The 17,005-nt window shown below is 26.6% G+C and overlaps 2 protein-coding genes across 7 annotated transcripts; both read left to right on the top strand.

Annotated features, from left to right (window-relative positions):
- Positions 1-91: 91 nt before the first annotated feature.
- LOC132930810 (alpha-1,3-mannosyl-glycoprotein 4-beta-N-acetylglucosaminyltransferase B-like) lies at positions 92-8,371 on the top strand. The gene is given in 11 exon segments (XM_060996873.1): positions 92-2,441; positions 2,516-2,566; positions 4,396-4,503; positions 5,456-5,767; positions 5,898-5,930; positions 5,933-6,030; positions 6,107-6,153; positions 6,221-6,531; positions 6,598-6,728; positions 7,801-7,908; positions 7,988-8,371. Coding segments are annotated over 11 exon segments (1,326 nt in total). The 5' UTR covers positions 92-2,353; the 3' UTR covers positions 8,027-8,371.
- Positions 8,372-10,782: 2,411 nt separating this feature from the next.
- On the top strand, positions 10,783-16,356 carry LOC132930811 (alpha-1,3-mannosyl-glycoprotein 4-beta-N-acetylglucosaminyltransferase B-like). Of its 6 annotated transcripts, none has more exons than XM_060996876.1 (10): positions 10,783-10,912; positions 11,573-11,776; positions 12,497-12,601; positions 13,495-13,806; positions 13,937-14,070; positions 14,147-14,193; positions 14,261-14,571; positions 14,638-14,768; positions 15,672-15,779; positions 15,862-16,355. In XM_060996876.1, the coding sequence occupies exons 3-10, from the start codon at positions 12,502-12,504 to the stop codon at positions 15,889-15,891; spliced, it is 1,173 nt and encodes a 390-aa protein (XP_060852859.1). In that variant the 5' UTR covers positions 10,783-10,912; positions 11,573-11,776; positions 12,497-12,501; the 3' UTR covers positions 15,892-16,355. The 6 variants fall into 6 exon arrangements, with proteins under 6 accessions (XP_060852859.1, XP_060852862.1, XP_060852861.1 ...); XM_060996878.1 differs by lacking the exon at positions 10,783-10,912 and adding an exon at positions 10,919-11,046 and having other exon boundaries at positions 11,573-11,780; positions 15,862-16,356; XM_060996875.1 differs by lacking the exon at positions 10,783-10,912 and adding an exon at positions 10,919-11,046.
- Positions 16,357-17,005: the final 649 nt, after the last annotated feature.

Raw genomic sequence — 17,005 nt, 5'->3', positions numbered from 1 at the left:
CAGTTTCAATTTTGATAACCAAATATATACAATATTGCAAATCGAAAGTTATAGCCATTATAGGTATGTTTAGAACTATTTGGTCAAGAGTAATAATTTGGGATATTTTCCTGCAATTTTTTTTTTCTTAAAATTTGTTTTGATTTAATTTTAATTCACGAGTCTGGCAATTATTAGAATGACTATGGACGGGATAAAAAGACGTCTAAACGTCCCGAATATTTTAAATCTATTTTAATATATTAATATTAATATATTATTATGTACAAAGACTGTCGTTTTACGTTTTCTACAGTACTTATGTGTTCTACCTATACCCGTACTTTTTAATTTAATTTTAAAAATATTATGTTACTTGCCTGTTATTGTTACGCTTTTAAAATTAATTTCAAAAATAAACGTACAACTAAAGCACGAGCGTCATTAATACATTATTATAATTATTTGTTGAAGAGTTATCCATTATTATGCATTGCGAGTACAATATTATTGTGTTTTAATTACCAATACCACTAAAACACCGAATTATTGTTTATTCATTTACAAAATGCCAATTTTTAAACAACGTAATTACGGCATAATTTAGTATATTATGTTTTAATACTTGACAATTGTTGTATTTACATGATTACCATATAATTTTAATTGTTAAACATTGAAGTTGATATATTAATTTGATTTATATTAACGCCATTTTACAAAATATCATGTTTATATCGAAACAACAGAGAAAGGCAAAACATCTCCATAACATTTGCCAAACACTTTTAAATCGTTTTATATTATATATTATATTGAATTCACAACAGACACGTTCGGTGGTAGATATGTGATATAAATCACGTTTACCTTCGTACTGATGAGTATTTACTTTAATATTATTGTTTCGAAAAAAAAATATTTTAATCAAATGGAATATTTGGGCTTATGTTTTTAATCAAGTCTATTGCTCAAATAGAGCACCAAGAATCGTATTTATGTTCGAATAAATAATAATATTATTATTAGTTATTGTTGTTAAATGCTGTAATATTTGTAATATGTTATTATTATTTGTTTTTCTTACGACGATTTATATTTTGTTCTATATAATATCGGCGAGAACGAATATGATATCATGCTTGTGCATCTTAAATAGCTACCATAGACAATTTTATTATCAATTGTTAAAGGAGTGCCTTTTTCGTGTACGTGTATGACATATTATATTATAGTTGTTAAAATGTTAAATGGATACAAACAAAACTTAAATCCATAGGCATTAAAACTAAACTAATGAATATTTGTTTGAAACATATATAAATCGTAATATTTGGTATCCTTATTATTACTACCTACTATATCAATAAAAAACAAATAAATATTTCGTAGCAATATTTATACATTATAACGATTAACGACGGTTTCTTTTATATAGATCGTTTTAACACTTTTAAATCTCCCCAAAATTAATTAATTTTAAAAGAACAAAAATTTGTAAACCGTTTAATATTTTTTTTTCGTACCTGTATTGTATTGTATTTGTTTAGTATTGTGTTTTATTAAAAAACCAAAACCAAAATGTTGTTATTAATTTTTATACGGTTTTTACATAATCATTTCCTATATCATTATAATTACCTAACTATGTTTATGTAACAAGTCGCTTATGCCACCTAAAAAATAAATATACTTAGTTGATTTAATCAAATTTATAGTTAGTTCTGTTAATGATAATTTTATATTAGGCAAGTATTTTGCACAATATGGGACAGCTATATAAGCATTTTGTTACAAATACTAAATAATTGTACATATATTATATTTATCAGGGGTGAGCAGTATCTAAGATACGTATCTTAGATACATTTGTGTTTTATATCTTTTGAAATTAATTAAATGTATTTAGTATTTAAAGTATTTTGTATCTACTAACTAGATACTTTTTTGAATCACCGACAAAATATCGCCAGTGAAATATCGCGTGACCAAAATATCGCTAATATGAAATATAGCATTAATGTATCCGAGAATAAGCTACAAGATTCCATTGTCGATTTAGAAGTCATTACTTTTTTCAATAACGAGAACAGATCTTTATATATGCTAAGATAGTTATTCTATTGTAAAAAAAAGATATTTATTCATTATAACGTCATAACACCACAGGTTTGTGTTCATCTGCGCAAGCTGGACGAATGTTCTCTTCTGCTGGCTCCATATTGTTGATTTTATACCATATGTTTGCTGTGTGGTTAGGTGCTTTCATTAAATTATTTTTTACTATTAATACAGCAGCTGTTTTATAGAACAATATTTTTTGTTAATACACTGAATTTAATGTAGGTAATTCGATAATTAAGTATTTATCAGTATGATCAATAATATCAAAAGCTTGATATTATTTTCCTTTGGCAATTTAATATATTTTATTGTTTTTCGTAGTACCTGTGTATTTTACTGTAACTATTATTATTAATATGTTGATTCTGTTTTAATTTATTATAATATGTATTTATAAATTTGTTAATATTAGGTCATGGACACGGAAAAATTAAAAACACTTTTGCATTTTTAAAAATACGATGTAAGTTAACTGTATTATATTATTGTTATAAGGGTACCTATGACTTAGCTTATATTATAAGGTAAGAAAATATATTTACATAGTAATATAGGTATGATAATTATATAATTTTAATTTTTTTCACCTATTAAAGGGTTATATTTGCTATATTGTGTTTAATTATAAACATGTGATACTACACTGGTAGTTATTAATATATGTTTACATATTTACGCGTACGTATATGATGATATCATATGTACCGTGAGTTTCGCACAAATGTCATGATGCGTGGATGTGGCAGCTCACAAAAAGGTAAACTATTATACTACCTATTATAGTATTATGTAACTCTGTAGTAGTTTCGGTCTGGTTCGCATCGTCAACGTTCATCGGTCTTCCGAACTTTGGTACCGAAACATGAGTTTGCAAGAGAAGGTGTATATTATAATATGTTTCAAGTATTACCGATGTATGCGTAGCGTGACGCACGCGTGGGTCGTTGGAGAGTTGAGATTTAGAGATCGGGACACGAACGCACGTAAGCTTTTGCTTACACCGTCACGGAATACTGAGTTCAAATAAGAGAACGGAGCGATTCCCCGAAGCAGCTGATTGTATAAGTTATTATAATTTAGCGCTAGTGACAACGACGTGCCAATAATAATTAACGATAGGTGTACGACGTGTACGTGTATAAGTATATCGGGATCATCTATGTACCATAATGATTTAAGTAGTGGATATATTATGATTTATGTGTATATGGGTATGCGCACGGCATCTATACGCAGGGAGATTTCAAAAGTTTAAGATGGAATGTTCTGTTCAAAAATATTAATTTTACCGCGTAAAATATAAATTTAATATTTTTTAAATAATATAAAATTAATTTATAATATTAATTGTGAAACATGTACGTATATAGTTTATATAATAATATTAATACTAATAAGCTTAAAAAACAATAGAAAGCCAATAAAAAAAATGTTATATTAACTTTTTATGTTATTTTATTAATTGAAATAATTATTTTAGTTTTTATCAAAAGGCTTGAATTGAAAAAGTTTAAAATTTACACAAGGTATTACTTTTGGGGTGGCTAACACATTAAAATTAGTGTCTTTGAGCAGGACAATCTTGTAAAATAGTGTTGTAAGAGATATAAAATAAATATTGTAATATAAATCTTCCTTAGGAATAAAGGCTGGTAGACAACTGTTTCAGCTCAAAATCGTTTTTTATAGGTACATAAATAATATTAACAACTGTACGTATACAATTTAATATCAATAAATTTACATTTTATACATCCATTATAGATTACAGTGATATACTCAATAGTCAATGACCACAGGATCGGTATACGTGAAACTTACCATACACCATATCGACTTTCTTAGTTCTTCTCACATTGATGAGTATTGGGATCTAAGAGATTTTAATCAAGACTTGATAATCGTCGGAATAAAACAGCGTATACACGTTCGTTTCACTGTCCGCAAAAGCTGCTATTATAACCATCAGTGGGTGATTTTATGATTGATAAATTATTCTCGATGCTTGTACTACCTCGTGTAAATTAAATATGTATGCAATGATATACTGATATATAATATATTAAAGTGGCGTTGCAAATTTCTTCATATTCATTATTATTAAACTATAGTAAAATTGTAAAAATTGTAATTTTGAGCAAGATAACAAAATTTTTTATGCATATGTGTATAAGAAAAATATACATCACTGCGGGCATATAATTATTCTCCACGTGGAAATATATATATAGGATTGTTGTGTTAACGATTCGCAATGTTAGGTGATCTATGTATACTGTACTTGTGTTGCAGGTGTTCTAATGGGGTGGAATAAGTTTCAACGGCCAAGATTCTGTTTTTGGTTATTCATCTTTGTAACGTTATTATCATGCTTCATAGTCATGTTTATCTACATTTCAAGTAAATTATTCAATCCTTATAATATAAGGATATATTATATTATCATAAAATTATCTATATTATGACTACCTACCATAGTATGTGCCATGTGGTGGGGTGTATTAAACATATAATACTGTAACTTGAAATGTACAATGTCATAGTCTATTATTAAACTTCAGGGCAATCGATTTTAATAAGTGGTAGTTACGCCAACCAAAAGTGATTTAAGTATACTCACCATGGCATCACCATACTCCAATAATATTTTCCGTGATATATATCACTGCATATTGTTGCACTCATCGGTATACTAGAAAATACTAGCGAGCACACCAATAATCAATTAAGCACACATCATGAATTGCACAATAAACAAACAAATTATGAAAATATATAATTAACCTGACATATTTTGTAGGGAACGATATTTGACAGTTTTTATTATATATAATATATACAGAAGTAATAATTAAATAAGTAATAGCATAATAACTGCACACAGGTATTAATAATAATAATGATTTAATTGGACATCTAACAATTCATTTAAATAAAATAACAATTAATATAATGTGTATAATGTCCCAAATAACTACCGAGAATAATCTCTAATAAGTGAGATTGAAATACCAACAAAAATAAACAATTATGAATTATGATAATAAATAAAAAAAAAAGACAGTGAATATATTATTCATTATTACAAATACTTGAAGATATTGGATGTGAAATCATAAAATATTAGTAGATATATTATTATTTAATACTTTTACTGTTATATATTAGACTGATTTAAAACATTCATATCACATACACTTAGTTTATTAATTGTTTGTACCATAGAATCTTAATCACATTTTATACTAAATATAAGATTTACAATTTATAAAGTTAGCTTTAGTTGACAATAATTTATGAATTTATATTTCTATTCAACTCCTAAATTGTGACACTCGCTTGAATGGTACAGATTACGGAAATTCATACGATCACCGTATGGTGACAACGAATACGAAGACAGAAATGGAAATACTCATGGAACAAATAACTAGATTGTATGAACTAAAAGACAAGGATATCCAAGAACTAACCAAATGTTTTGGTCTGGCTCTGAACATTTCCGTCCCTGAAGACAAAGACTCATTAATGGTCACTTATAAGTCTGTAGACATGGTCAGTCCACCAATGCCACATTTCGATTTTTTTACTTTCTTACCACACTTGTCACCACACCAGGATTCTTTGAGGCCGATTGTATTACATTCCAGAGGCAGAAATGCAGGTTATTTATTTATTTAATTACACACAATGAAAAAAATACAAATGGGGTACACACTAAATCATCGATGATCTAAATAGAAATGAAATCTAATTAAAATTATATAGGTTTAAAATTTATTTTATTATTTTAGTGTCTATAGTGTTTGGAATTCCTACTGTTCGTCGTAAAAACAGAATTATTTGATACAGACATTGATTAGCCTCGTAAACAACATGAATCAAACTGAGCAGGATGACTCATTAATAGTAGTGATGATTGCTGAAGTAACGTATACTTGTGATTATTCAATATAAAATAATTATGTTAATATTTGTATTGGACGTGTTATATTTTTGTCAGGTCGATTTGGAATATGCGCGAAATGTTTCTGTGGAAATCAAAAATCGGTAATTATTACTATTACATACGATACATATAAAGCATTTATTATTGTTGAATATTATTGGACTTCAGTATACCGGATGCTGTGGGCTCGGGCCTAGTGGAAGTAATTGCTCCGACCCCGGGTTATTATCCAGATTTCAGTAAGCTTCGCATCACGCTCGGTGATTCCGAAGACCGGGTCCGATGGAGGAGCAAACAAAATTTGGATTTTGCTTTCTTAATGATGTACTGTCAACCAAAAGGATCGTTTTATGTTCAACTCGAAGACGACTTAGTCGCAAGGCCGCAATACCAAGCTTTAATGAAAAAAACGGCTTTGCAAAGCATAGCCGACGGAAAAGAATGGTTCATATTAGACTTTGGTGGACTTGGTTTTATCGGTAAAAGTTTATTAAAGTAACCAAATACTTAGTCACTATAATGGTACAATGTATATTTTTAATTAGGTAAAATGATAAAATGTTCCGATTTACCGTGGCTAATTCAATTCATGGTGATGTTTTATAACGACAAACCAGGGGATTGGCTACTGGACGGATTTGTGAATACAAAAGTTTGTCATCTTGAAGAAGATCAAGTTAGTAGATTGTTAATAGTATTTATTATAATAAATTTATATTTATAATATACTTGCTGTTTAACACGGCTTGTTTCCTGTACAGAAAAATAAGCAAACATAAATAAATTATGATGCTATTTTGAAATATATCGATTTTAATATACATAGTTGATAGTTAAAATATTATATAATATATATATTATTATTATTATTTATATTATTGTTATATTATTGGCATTACATTATTCAATTGGCAGTTGTTTATCTCACTTTGTGAACTATTTAGACTGAAATGAGCTATTCAGCCGTCTCCTGTGGTGGATTGGATATTTGGATAAACTACTTAATATATTTTCAAACGTTAATTAAGCTACTCTAAAACTTTTTAATATTTATAAAAAGTAGTTTTTTAATAATCGACTACAAACATAATATGGACATTACTTTTTTATAATTATTTGAATAACTAACAATAAATTAAATATTTTTATCTTCTTTTTCTATTCAAATAAAATCCCATAGTTGTCAACACTTAAGTATTATAGTAACTAAAGTTAAATATAAATAACAACTTAATGAATAGCTGTCGCTATGCTAACTTAAAATTTAGGGTTATATGAATTGTTTAAATGGTTACCTACCACAACAATTATTTTTCCGTGTTGGTAGGTTATGTATGTATATTTTTTTATTAATGGCACGTTATACATATATAAAAAATTATGTTCGATTTTCATGAGCCAAAACGAAAATAATGTATAAATTACTTTATATTGACCTATATGAATAAAAAATCAGTTTATGAACACTCCCCGGGGTCTTAAGGAATATTTCAATTGGATCGATATTTTTTTAGTCTATAATTTCCGTTCAAACGTATATTTATTTTTATACACGTAGATTATAAAAATGTACATTGTCATACAAAATGTCATATAATGTAACTAATGTTTCAATTATTGAATTCAGTAAAACATTTTTTTACCTTATGCGGTGTTGATTATTATTGTTTTAAAGAATTTTTAAAACTAAAATAACAAACGATTAAATATTAATCTTGTTTAAACTATTTATTTACTATTATTCATAGGACGATTGTATACAACAAAAAGCAGCTATATGGGTGAGAAATAGTGAAGCTTTTTTTCAGCATATGGGAACCTGGTCATCTTTAGATGGTAAAAAGCAACTTGATAAGGTAAAGTTATAATTTGTGTTTACAGGAAAATATCACCATTTCAATAAATAGGTTACATATTTATATTTTTGTTTTACAGGCCTATAATTTTAATAAAACAAAAAAAGCATTACCTTAAACGAAATACAGGTTATACGAAGCAGAAAATCAAAAGAATCTTAAAACGACGATGAAATTAAAATAACAAAATTTATCGTATGTTTCTACTCGAGTGGAATAATTTAGTTGTTTACTATTTAGTAATATGTAAGAAAAGATATTATTTTCTATGAAAGTTTAAATTTATAAACACTGCTGTTAGTTTAATTTATTATGTATAAGCATGAAGTAAATTTATTGTTTTCATATCTACTTAATCATTAAAAATATTGACATAATTAATGGTTATTTTGATATAATTGAAAAGTATTTTTTTTTTCAGAAATGTTTGTTACTTATGCAAAATATACAATTGTGTACCTATTGCATTTTTTTTTTATTTTTATAAAATTTTTATACAAAATTACAGGAATTTTAAATAAAATATGTACACAACAATATTTATATGTACTAACATATATAAATAAATGAAATAAAATAAAAATAAAGGTTTAAATTAAAGCGCAATATTTTATTATTTTAGTAATTACACATTATTTTTATTTAAATACGTAAAATTTATTTATTTGAAATACCTGCACGAACAGATTTTTCAAGGCTTATTTTAAGTCAACCTACAACTGTAAATTAAAATGGAATTCATTTGTAATAAGCTGAAATCAGAAGAAATATGGATAACTTCCTACAGTCGTATTGCAGTGTCGTCTGAGAAAGTGATTTTATAATACGATAATGATTTATTTGATATATTTATGTATAAATTAATTATATTGTATTTCGAATCATAGGTTGTATAGTTACAGTCATACAGATATACCATCATAGGTAAAATATAAATTATAGAACAATCATATTATAAATAAGCTTAGGTAGTAGTCAAGTGTGTGTACCGACTATCAGCGTGTCTTGTTTATATTAAAATTAAAGCATTTGCTTAGTTTTTTTTAGGTCATAGCATAGCTAAAGCACTATAGTCGCTAACGTCCGTCCTATTACCGTTTTACCGTTTTCCTCACAGTAACGCCGATACGATATTATTTAAGGTCCTAAATAAAAGCGTGAATTGTTGTGTATATATTTCCGCGTGCCAAGGATTTTCCTATTATACACGTCGGCCGTCTTTTCTTTCAGGATTGTTAACGTATATAGACACACCCGTATCCATCGATTTTTATTATTTAGTGGGTATTAATTTCCATCGATGATTTTCGTCTTTATTGAGAACAAAAAAGTTTAATCTATTTACATTTATTTGTTTTGAACGTTTAAAATACATACTTGTAGCATTTAATATTTTAGGTACCTATAGAAATCATCAAATTAATTTCAAATTTTTCCTATTGATCCTTTTGCCTCTGTAAGATGTCCCGATATTATATATTCTTTTCGTTTTTTAAAATAACTATCATGTCAGCGCATTATGACCTCTTAAAATAAACTATCATAATATTATTTTAATTAATTGTATTATGGGATAAATAAAAATATATACTTGATATAAACTAATAAATACATTTGTTTATGCAACGTCACAGGACACAAGCAAATATATTTGTCATAATTTTTAACTGAATGTATACATTTTAATTAATGATGTTGATTTGTTTATAAATTATTTAGATATTTGGGTGGTGTTAATGCCTAAGAGAGATAATATTTTGATGATCAAGAGCCCTGGCTTTCACCTAAATATAGTAGAAGCATTACAATTTAAATTCTAAGTACACGAAGGTTTGAGGTTTTTGACTTTCTAATTACCTATTAAACTAGCGCTTGAATAAATAATTTATAACCTGAGTAGGTAACATGTTTGATAATATATAATATATTCAGTAAATATTTTACGTGAATGATAAATTGACGGTCAAAGACTGCGTAATCTTCTTGTAAAATGTGTTGTAAATATGCATTATACTTTTCAGAAAATATTTACTATGGTTATGCGTCACACAGTAAAATTAGTGTCTTTAAACAGAATATAATTGTTTGAATTTTTAAAATATCCTTGTAAAATAGTGTTGTGAAAATTATAAAATTATATACAAGTATAATATACATTGATGATTTATAGTAATAATACTATGTACATACAGTTTTCTGACAAATCGGTGAATTCGAACGTTTAACAAGAAAGACGGACAGTATATAGATATTTAAAATATAATATTATATTCAGGCCCACAGAGTGGGAGACCTCTTCAGTTCATCAATGGAAAAACAAATACATAATAAATTATAATGTATTGTGTTCATGGGAAAATAATAAGTAGTATGTTTCACTGGAAGCTGACGAGTGTCGACAACAATAATTACAGTAATAGAAATTGTTTTTGTGTCACATATTTTTATCATTGATATTATTTTAGCTATTTGGTCAAAATTAATTCAATCATATACTTGTAAAAGTAAATGCAGACCAATATGTATATATAAATATATAGTAAAAAAAATTGTTTATAACAATGCACCGATGATAGTAATAATATAAAGTGTTGTTTTAAATAAAAAGTAACTAACGGAGCAAACAAGAGAAATAAAGAAGGAAAACATTAAACATTTGGTTTTATAAGTTACGAAATCTTTTAAATTATTTTTATTAACATATTTTAAAAATATTATAATGTTGTGATATATTTTTATTAGTTCAGTTGTTCAACTAATAAACATGGATGTATTTAATGTTTTTAATATTTGCAGGAACGTAGCATTATAAATTATAGCAATTTATTTAATTTAATTTAAAAGTTTTTATTCATTATTTTGAATCTCTATAGTTTAACTGTATATAATTGTATTTTATTGAAAACAATAATGTGATATATTGGTAGTCGTATTATATAAAAACAATTATCTACATTATAAATAAAAATATTGTTTATTTTATTATCCTTAAATTTTAACGAACGTGAGTAATAAAATAAGTAACGGCGTGTTCAAACTTTTAACTTGTATTATTTAAAAACTATTTTAATATTTTACTTTAAATGTTATCAGTGGTTATATTATTATATAAGTTATTCTTCATATTATTTTTTAACTGTGAGTAATTAAAAGTTTTATGTACGCTAATGTAGCCAAAATTATATGTTAATACAGGATTGTATTATTCTTATATGTTTAGTGGAGCTATGAATATATCGGTTTTACACATAGACATTTCATGATGAATTTTTTATGAAATTGGATATATTGTTTTATTTATTTATTGTTAAAACTTTCATTTGTCAGAACTTGAAACTGCAATATGTTATATCGTAAAATATGTAAATTTATCAATACCATAAACCTATTTACACCGCTATACAGTAGGTACGGCGGTGTTGAATTTTAATAGCTAATAAAATCTGGTAAAGTAAAAAATATTAAATTAAATAATACTATGATAAAAAATACGCAATTTATTTTCGATAAAATATAATTCAACCTACCTTATTGGGTATATAAAAATAAATAACTAATAGTGATATAAATCGTACTTAGAAGTAATAAAAGCTGGTAGACGACTGTTTTCACGTACATGTATTATCATTAAATTTACATTTTATACATCCATTATATATTACAGTGATATACTCAGTAGTCAATGACCACAGGATCGGTATACGTGAAACTTATCATACACCATATCGACTTTCTTGGTTCTTCTCACATTGATGAATGATGAGTATTGAGATCTAAGAGGTTTTAATCAAGACTTGATAATCGTCGGAATAAAACGGCGTATACACGTTCGTTTCACTGTCGGCAAAAGCTGCTATTATAATCATCGGTGGGTGATTTTATGATTGATAAATTATTCTCGATGCTTGTACTACCTCGTGTACATTTAATATGTATGCAGTGATATACTGATATATAATATGGTATAGTGATGTGGCGAGATGATTTTTTTTTATCTATGGCATAGTTTAAAATCGTTGGTGGTAGTACTTGGTAATAGAAACTGGTAAAGGAACAAAAGCATTTAAATATCTAGTCGCGATTATTGTTTGTATTTATAGACTTTAATAATACACGTATTGTAATATTACTTTACATTTTTGTTAAAAAGTCTCAAGCCTATGTTTAGATTAATATTATTTATATCAACTAGTAACTATTGTAATGAAATTTAAAAAAATATATCATATATTTTGTAATTATTTATAATTATTAGATTTTTAAACCTTACTATTATTTTAAAGTTATATATTTTATTTCCTGTATAACTAATACTATGCATTTTAAAGTACAAGTTGATTTGAAAATTTTGAATAACTTCGCACCGAAAAATACCCTTCTTCATATTTATTGTTTATCTATAGTAAAATTGAAACAATTGTAATTTTGAGTAAAATGACAAAATGTTTTTGCGTCGGTGGATAAAAAAAAATGTACAGCACTGTGGGCTTATAATTATTCCTCACGTATATAAATATATATATATAGGATTGTTGTGTTTACGATTTGCGATCTTAGGTGGTCTATGTAAACTGTACATGTGTTACAGGTGTTATGATGGGGTGGAGAATTCAACAGTCAAGATTCTGTTTTTGGTTATTCATTTTTCTGACGTTATTATCATGCTACACGTTCGTGTTTATGTATATTTCAGGTAAATTATTTAATCCTACAATTATATCATCATAAAGTTATCTAAATTATGACTACCTAACATAGTATGTGGTGTATTGAACATAATATAATACTATACATTTAAATGTACATAGTCATTGTTTATTATTATACTGCAAGGCAACCTATATATAAATGATAAGTGGTAGCTACGCCAACCAAAAGTGATTTAAGTATACTCACCATGGCATCACCATAATCAAATAATATTTTCTGTGACATATATCACTGCATATCGCTGTAGTCGTCGGTATACTAATAAATACTAGCGAGCACACCAATAATCAACTAAGCAAACATCATGCATTGCACAATAAACAAACAAATTATGAAAATAAATAATTTAACTGACATATTTTGTAGGGTAAGATATTTGACAGTTTTTATTATATATTTATACAAAAGTTATAAGTAAATAAATAATAGCACAATAACTGCACATAGGTAATAATAATAATAATGATTTAATTGGACATCTAACGGTACATTTAAATAAAATAAACTAATATAATGTGTTGGTGAGATTGAAATACCAACAAAAATAAACAATTATGAATTATGATAATAAATAAAAAAAAAAGACAGTGAATATATTATTCATTATTACAAATACTTGAAGATATTGGAAGTTAAATCATAAAATATTAGTAGATATATTATTATTTAATACTTTTACTGTTATATATTAGACTGATTTAAAACATTCATATCACACACACTTAGTTTATTAATTGTTTCTACCATAGAATCTTAATCACATTTTATACTAAATATAAGATTTGCAATTTATAAAGTTAGCTTTAGTTGACAATAATTTATGAATTTATATTTCTATTCAACTCCTAAATTGTGACACTCGCTTGAATGGTACAGATTACGGAAATTCATACGATCACCGTATGGCGACAACGAATACGAAGACAGAAATGGAAATACTCATGGAACAAATAACTAGATTGTATGAACTAAAAGACAAGGATATCCAAGAACTAACCAAATGTTTTGGTCTGGCTCTGAACATTTCCGTCCCTGAAGACAAAGACTCATTAATGGTCACTTATAAGTCTGTAGACATGGTCAGTCCACCAATGCCACATTTCGATTTTTTTACTTTCTTACCACACTTGTCACCACACCAGGATTCTTTGAGGCCGTTTGTATTACATTCCAGAGGCAGAAATGCAGGTTATTTATTTATTTAATTACACACAATGAAAAAAATACAAATGGGGTACACACTAAATCATCAATGATCTAAATAGAAATGAAATCTAATTAAAATTATATAGGTTTAAAATTTATTTTATTATTTTAGTGTCTATAGTGTTTGGAATTCCTACTGTTCGTCGTAAAAAACAGAATTATTTGATACAGACATTGATTAGCCTCGTAAACAACATGAATCAAACTGAGCAGGATGACTCGTTAATAGTAGTGATGATTGCTGAAGTAACGTATACTTGTGATTATTCAATATAAAATAATTATGTTAATATTTGTATTGGACGTGTTATATTTTTGTCAGGTCGATTTGGAATATGCGCGAAATGTTTCTGTGGAAATCAAAAATCGGTAATTATTACTATTACATACGATACATATAAAGCATTTATTATTGTTGAATATTATTGGACTTCAGTATACCGGATGCTGTGGGCTCGGGCCTAGTGGAAGTAATTGCTCCGACCCCGGGTTACTATCCAGATTTCAGTAAGCTTCGCATCACGCTCGGTGATTCCGAAGACCGGGTCCGATGGAGGAGCAAACAAAATTTGGATTTTGCTTTCTTAATGATGTACTGTCAACCAAAAGGATCGTTTTATGTTCAACTCGAAGACGACTTAGTCGCAAGGCCGCAATACCAAGCTTTAATGAAAAAAACGGCTTTGCAAAGCATAGCCGACGGAAAAGAATGGTTCATATTAGACTTTGGTGGACTTGGTTTTATCGGTAAAAGTTTATTGAAGTAACCAAATACTTAGTCACTATAATGGTACAATGTATATTTTTAATTAGGTAAAATGATAAAATGTTCCGATTTACCGTGGCTAATTCAATTCATGGTGATGTTTTATAACGACAAACCAGGGGATTGGCTACTGGACGGATTTGTGAATACAAAAGTTTGTCATCTCGGAAAAAATCACGTGAGTTAATTTTATTAATAGCATTCATTATATTAGTAGCTGTATAGAATAACTGGTTTCCTGTCCAGAAAAAATGAGCAAGCCTAAACTACGGTTGTATATTATAATACATAGGTCTGAGTATACATAGGGCATTAAATCGTTCAATTGGCATTTGTGCATCTCACTTTGTGAACTAATTAGACTAATATGAGCTATTCAACTATCTTCTGTGATGGATTAGATATTTAGATAAAGTACTTAATATATTTTCAAATGTGATTCAAGCTGTTTTCTAATCTTTTTTAATATGTATGTTAACCATTTCAGAAATATTTGTCGAAACCGGTAGAGTAATTTTTTAATGATAAATTACAAACATATATTATTCATTACTTTTGATAATCATTTGACTAACTAACAATAAATTAAATATTTTTATCTTATATTTCTTTTCAAATTAAACCTTTAGTTATTTATATGGAATTTTGACAGTCAATATTTTGGTCAATAGTGTTTTTGAATTTAACATCTGTAATCAATGGCAACTTTATACATATATAAGCAAAGATGTTCGATTTTCATGAACTAAAACGAAAATAATGTATGAACTACTTTATAGTAACCAATAGGAATTAAAAGTAAATCTATGAATATTTTCCGTGTCTCAAGAAATATTCAAATGGATCAATATATTTTTTAGTCCATAATTCAAATTCAAACGTATATTAATTTGTATGCACGTAGATTATAAAAATGTACATTGTCATACAAAATGTCATATCAAATATTGAACTCAGTAAAACATTTTTGTATCTTATGTGGTCCGCATTGATAATAGTTGTTTTAAAGAATTTTTCAAAATAAAATTCTTACGAGTAAATATTAATTGTATTTAAGCTATTTATTTACTATTATTCGTAGGTCGATTGTGTAAAACAAATAAATTCTATATGGGTGAAACAAAATGAAGCTTTTTTTCAGCATATAGGAACATGGTCATCACTAGATGGTAAAAAGCAACTTTTGAAGGTAAAGTTATTATTTGTATTTACAGAAAAATATCACTATTTCAATTATTTATAGGTTTCATTTTTATATTTTTGTTTCACAGACCCATAATTTTTACAATAAAAACATATAAAAAAAAAAATTAAAATAATATAATATGTATAAACAAATAAATTATTGGAACGGCATTGAACGAAATGCAGGTTACACGTATCAAAAAATCAAAAAAATGAATTTAAACAACACAATTAATCGTATGTGTTTACTCTAGTGGCATAATTTATTAATATTTACTATTTAGTTATAAGTAAGAATAGATATTATTTTCTATGAAATTGTAAATTTATTTAACACTAATGTTAGTTTTATTATATATAAACTATAAACATAAAGTAATTGTATTGTTTTCATACGTTGTTATATTATTTACTGGTTATTTTGATATCATTGAAAAGTATTTTTTATACAATAATGTTTGTTACTTACGCAAAATATACAATTATGTACCTCAATAAAAAAATTACTGGAATTTGATATAAAATATGTATACAACAATATTTATATGTACTCACATATATAAATTTATGAAAGTAAATTATTATAAAAAATAAAAATAAAAGTTTAACTTAAGGGACAAAATTGTATTATTCCAGTGATTACACATTATTTTTATTTGAATATTCACACAGCTGTTAACTGTTAAGATGTTTTGTATATAGAAATAATGAAATATATCTCTTTTTTTAATCGTATTGTACTTTTAAATAATATTGTGTGACCTAATTATATTATAAAATTTAAATCGAATACGTTCATATCAGCCTTAAAAGAGTTTTGCACGATGATTTTTTTCAATTGAGTGCTTTGATTCTTTATTGGGAGAATCAAATTTAAACAGTTGTTGAGAAATTGTTTTATGATATGATATGAAGATTCAGAATGACCTTGAGTCGATATATTCGACTTTGAAAACGTTATTATTGATATATCTTGGAATTTGACGTAATATAAATGGTTTTATATGTGAACGTTAAGGGGTACATTTACAGACTATTCGAGGCTTATTTTAAGTCGACCACCAGCTGTAAATTAAAATGGAATTCAACTGTAATAAGCTGAAATAAGAAGAAATATGGATAAATCTCAGCACGTCGTATTGCATTGTCGTTTGAGAAAGTGTTTTTTTTATAATATGATAATGATATATTTATACATAAATAATTGTATTGTGTATCGAATCATAGGTT

This window comes from Rhopalosiphum padi, chromosome 4, assembly GCF_020882245.1.
Source record: "Rhopalosiphum padi isolate XX-2018 chromosome 4, ASM2088224v1, whole genome shotgun sequence".
Lineage (NCBI taxonomy): Eukaryota > Metazoa > Arthropoda > Insecta > Hemiptera > Aphididae > Rhopalosiphum > Rhopalosiphum padi.
This window is presented reverse-complemented; position numbering and strand designations above follow the sequence as displayed.